This window comes from Alligator sinensis, unplaced genomic scaffold (genome assembly GCF_000455745.1).
Source record: "Alligator sinensis unplaced genomic scaffold, ASM45574v1 scaffold170_1, whole genome shotgun sequence".
Lineage (NCBI taxonomy): Eukaryota > Metazoa > Chordata > Crocodylia > Alligatoridae > Alligator > Alligator sinensis.
In genome coordinates, this window is record NW_005841863.1 from 4857912 (window position 1) to 4863442 (window position 5531).

The window sequence follows — 5531 nt, forward strand, 5'->3', positions numbered from 1 at the left end:
CCAGAAAACCACCATTTAACTTCTCACTCATCCCTCTCCTGTATCAGTGTCTCCTTGCACCCTCCAAAGACCCTCCATTGTACTACAAGACCCTTCAAGCCTCTTTGGAGAAAAACAATGGAACACATGGGACTAGAATTTCCCAGTGTAAAAAAAAATAATAATAATCATAGCACCCTCCGGGGGAAAAATAAAAGGAAAACAACTAAACAAAAAGTCAGAGAAAATAAGAGTGGAAAATAGAAATAAACCTTAACTCGATTTCTGCTACCTAATCTTCTTTTAAACTACATAATGTTGTTGCACTGGAGTTTTAGAAGAGGCATACCAATTTTCAGCTAGCGACCTGTTGACATATTTTAATGCCAATACCCTGGGTAAACAGTATTACTGACAATTTTATAAAGAGGCAATTTTTAGTTGACTCTTAAAAAGTAGCTCCTCTCCTTCCCCGCTCTGTCAAGGATCTTCCCCTCCCAACCTCTGAGTTCAATGCTGTAATTTCAAGGACCTAAGAACTATTGCCCTCATATATTTTTGATATTGCTGAGAGTAGCTGATAATAGCATATACTTTAAGAATTCATCTTCTGGTTTAAATGGAAGTCACAAACCCATCTAACTGACAGGTCACATCCATAATTCTGCATTCGTTAAGTTGAACAAATCCTTGGTGAACAAATATTTAACAGAACATCTACATTCCAGAAAGACTACACCATGCAGTGGACACACATTAGCCTTCTCTAAATATACTCAGAAACTCTGTTCAAGTCTCCTTCCTAAGCTAAGGAGGACACAAAGCTATCTGAATTATTCAACAAATTCTCTCCCAGCCAATTATCTCCTGAATCTCAAGACTCATGGGGACAAGAAAAGAGAAAAAGTTTAACAGTCAATAAGCTTGATAGATTGCTAAGCTTGAAGTTATCTTGCGTCACATCAGGAATGCTGTACTAGTACAATGCTGGCTCTGATTCCTAATATCATGTTACCGGGGTTCACATGCAAATACCAGATGCCACTGGTGTTCTTACACTGTTAGTCAGCTAGTTTATTATAGATGCATATGACTACCTGATTCTCCATGTTAATAATCTTGACATCACCACAGATTCAAGTGCCAATGTGGCACTAAGGAGCAGGGCAATGCTGGTTCACATCTAAAGCTTGCATGGATTCAAATTTTGCTCTGGAGCAGGGGGCTCACAACCTTTCTGGCTGGCAGGCTGGATGTTTAGTGCCCAGGCCATCCATGGACAGGATCTAGCTGGTGGTCCCAATCTAGCACAGGGCAGTTGCAGCAGGGCCTCATGCAGCCATGCAAAGTGGGGCAGAGGGCATCCTGGATCCAACCTGACCTTGCTGGGGGGAAGAGGGAGTGGGCATGGCCCAGCTCCGCAGGCTGTATTTGGCCTGCAGGCCGAAGGTTGTGCATCCCTGCTAAAGCAATGCCTCTAAAAAATCAGCATTTAATCCAGCATTTTGGAGGGTCCAGAGAGAAGAGGAAAGACCGTAGCTTTCTTTCAATTCCATAAAAATGGGGGGAAGAAAGAACAGCACTGTCAAAATTGAAACGAGAAATTTAGGCTGGATATAAGGAAGAACTAGTTATGGCCATGTACAGGTGTTATATCTGTGCCAGGAGAAAACCTTACTCCTAGCACAAAAAGAGGATATACAAGGACTTTCTTGAAAAAGAAAATTGGCTGTTCTGCAAGACCATTCTACCCCCTTGAACCAGACAGACCTCTCTTCCCACACTAAACTTGAACGGTTGTACACTTCTCTCAGGTGCTGAGGACACCTGATATCCGATAGTCCTCCACCTCGCCCTCCATCCTTCCAGGGCTGGCTCCCTGACAGCCCAGCCAAGGGCAAGCTGTGAGGGAACCCTGTGGAGACCCTGCCCCTTGTCCTGCCTCTCTCTGAGGGGGCCAATGACAGGGAAGCCATTCTTCTGGGGTGGGAGCCCTCCTGACTCCCTGAAAGAGCTCCCACCTCAGGAGAATAGCCCCAGTCTGGTGCACTCCACCAGTTCAACCCAAAGGAGGAAAACAGAAGGTAGGTATGGGACTGGAAGGGTTTCAAGCTCTGGAATAATGCCCCCTCCCCACACACCTCTACAGCCTGTCCCACCACAGGAAAAGAGCCCCTGGCCAGTGCACTCCTCTGGGTTTACTGGGAGATGTGGGGGTGGGAGGGAAGGATGGGAAGAAAATTCTCTAGGCTGCAAGGCTCTCTGCATTTGGGTGACCTTGCAGCCATGTGAGAATCATCCCCTCCACACCCAACACACCTCCTGTTCTACCAGGAGGCAGGCTGGGGGCTGCAGATAGCCATATCGTGGATGCAGGTCTCCCTGAACTGAATGGGGGAGGCTTTCTGCTGCAGCACAATACTCCTACCTCCCCCCACACTCTTCTGGGTCAGCCTACAGGAGTGCAAGGAGCAGGGGGGAGGAAACTGGGAGCGTTTTCACCATGGAGGAATTGCCCCCTCTCATCAGTTAGCTGAGAAGAGGAACCCCCAGTCTGAGAGCTTGCTTTTGTATCTCTCCATCTCCATCTCAGAGGAGGTGCACTCCAACTTCCAGGTTATACTTCTACTGGCAAATTCTTACTGGTAGAAATGAAGGCCTGTCCAGAGCCTATGAGGGTGGTTAAGCACTGGAACAGATTACCTAGACGTTATAGAATCCCCATCCTTGAAAGTTTTCAGAAACAGGTTAGGAAAATGCTTGTCAGAAATAATTTAGATAGGGATGAGCCTGAGCAGGGGGGATTGCACTAGATGTCTTCTGAGGTCCCTTCCTGCTCTTTAATTCTATGAAAAGCTTTTTAAAATGTTACACCAACCTCTTGTTAACATATACACATTAATGGGTATATTTTGGCTACAACAGTTAGCAACACATGCTTTGAAAGAGCATGTCTCATAAATGGAATTTTTGGAAAGGGTGTTCTCGTATAAGGCCATGGCCTGATGTATAATTAGTCACTTCTGGCCCATAGGTCATGGCCCCAGGTAATATCGTAGCTAACCAAATGTAGGAACCAGAGGTGTATTTGAATATTTATTACTTTCTAAGATGATTTTCAGGTCTCAGAATAAACATTTTAGACGCTGTTTTGTGAACACTACCATGGCCAAGGGTTCCATTAATTAATTCAATTAAGACTCTGAGTATCCTGGCCTTGATCCAAATCACTTAAGCAAGTGCTTAACTGTGAGCATTGACTTCAGTGTACCTACTCAAATGCTTCTTGATCCCTGGTGTACTGGGACACAGGGACTTAGATCTTTGAAAGGACAGTCCCCTAAATAAAGCAACCACAATTAAGTTTGTCAAAGTATCTCTGAAATATCAGATGATCATTTAGCCAAACTAAATCCCTAATCAACATCAACATGGCGCTTTTTTGGTACAAAAACTACCATGTGGAAGATGACTATTCATAATAAAGTACTGCTTACTATAATTAAATGCAAGCTATAAGAGCAATGTGTGGTAGTATGTAATGCAATAGCTACAATCTTATGATGCAGTGCATATTTTTTCCTGTTTACTTTTAAAGATTCTGAACAGGCAGGTAATCTCTCTTAAATAAAGAGTTGTTTTCTCATTTCCGAGCTAATATAATTTAAGTGCTTAGTTAAAAACCTGTTTAATTAGCAAACTCCACTGTGCTGCACCTTCAATTAATTTGCTAAATGAAAAAATAGAAAGCCTTAGTTGTAAAATGCTTCTTAGGATAATGTTAACAATGCTGGCTTAAAATAGCAGAACTAGTTAGGTGCTATAACTTTAACAACATAACTATTTCCTAAGACAAAATAGTATATGAACATAATATAAGCACATCATGAAGGGCTGCAATTAATTAAATAATGTTTTTAATGGAGATTTTTTCCAATTGAATAGATGTCAACGTTAACATTTATTAACACCTTATAATTTTGGCTATATTAGGTAGGCATTAATTTCTGATAAATTACAGTAGAATTAATCTAAAATTACATTGTATTATCTATAAGAACAAAGGAATTCATCAGAATTAATGTTGTGAATTTAATCCTAAAGAAAGTAATAATGACTTGACATTTAAGAATTGTAACCTGTTATAATCATATTTTAAATGAATTGAAATAACTTTAATTATGACTACTTCTTTTACATATTCATATGATCAACTGTAAGCTCTAAAGTGTCCAGAGGGCAAGTCCACAGTCTGGGCTGTACTCAGAGACTGGCCCCACATGCTGGAGTGTCTTGGTGCAGCTGGGGTAGATGCCACATGTGGTACAGCTATGAGGCTGTGCTGCACGCAGCAGTTGCACCAGAGTGGGTGCTGTTTGTGGCATGGTGCCAGAATTGCTGGAACGGGCTCCATGTGCAGCGCACAGAGCCATGTCACACCCCACATGCTGCCTGTGGGTTGACAGGCAGCACTGCAGGTCAGACAATAGGGCTCTGTGAGCTGCGTCTTTGATACCCTACTGTAAAGATGTTCTACAGTAATGCAGCAGGAACCAGTAACTATTGGTAGGTCTTCAGAAGTGTTACTTAACTGTTGTTCATCTCATGCTAAAAAGAACATGCTGATTTTTTTTTTTTTTTTTTTTTTTTTAACTAAAAAACAAATCTTTCACATGTTACTTTCTTACCTAATACCAAAAAAAGTTGTCAAACAGTAAATTAGAGGGTCTGTTGACCGGCCTACTGAAAAAAAGGCTCTACAGTGAACTGACAATTACCAGCTTTCACTGGGAGAAATAAAACAAGTCGCAACAAGGATTAGGAAAAGGTACAAGCTACTTACCATTCTGCAATTTCAGGATGAAGAATCTTGTTGTTCACAATAAATCTAATATGAACAAAAAAAAACAACACATTAGAATTAACACTATTAATATTGTGAATTTTGTAAGCCTACTTTTTAAAGTATGGCATATAGCATCTCAGCTGATAACATGATACCCTGAGAAATTTTAATTACTAAATACATATGCATCACAATTTATAAACCACAGAATAGGCCCAGTCCTGCAAACAAACATTCTTATCACCTATGTGAAGAATCTCTTTCAAAGCAATGGGATTAATGATATATGTACATTTAAGTATTTGTTTAAATAGATGATCAGGGTCACAGTACACATGTACACTACCTAGGAACAATTTTTCTTAAATACGTGAAATAGAATTTATCAATACTACCCTTCAAACATATTTGAAGAACGATAAAATAATGAGTTGCCATTTTTACTGTCCAAGTCCATTAGAGGTTTCCTATCTTCACAAGCACAACTAGTATTAGGGCAAACAAACTCTGGCTTAAAGATAAACTTTAAAAGAAAAATTTGAAAGAGGACTTCTCTTTGCAATATGAAAGGCTCCATCTCAACTCAACCTCCCAAATATGTGGACTTTTTGCCTTTTTGCCCCTTACATGCAACTCTAGACCAGGTTTTTTCAACCTTTTCTAATAAGTGTACCCCCAGCAGCCAGACGCAGAGCGCCAGGGGGGG

General features: G+C 41.0%; 1 protein-coding gene across 1 annotated transcript in view; it reads right to left on the reverse strand.

Annotated features, from left to right (window-relative positions):
* The window catches only part of PEPD (peptidase D), a 221878-nt gene that overhangs the window by 157408 nt on the left and 58939 nt on the right, over nt 1–5531 (reverse strand). Inside the window, exon 7 of the mRNA XM_006016614.2 lies at nt 4823–4867. Coding sequence (XP_006016676.1) covers nt 4823–4867 — 45 coding nt within the window. The remainder of the gene's footprint in view (nt 1–4822; nt 4868–5531) is intronic.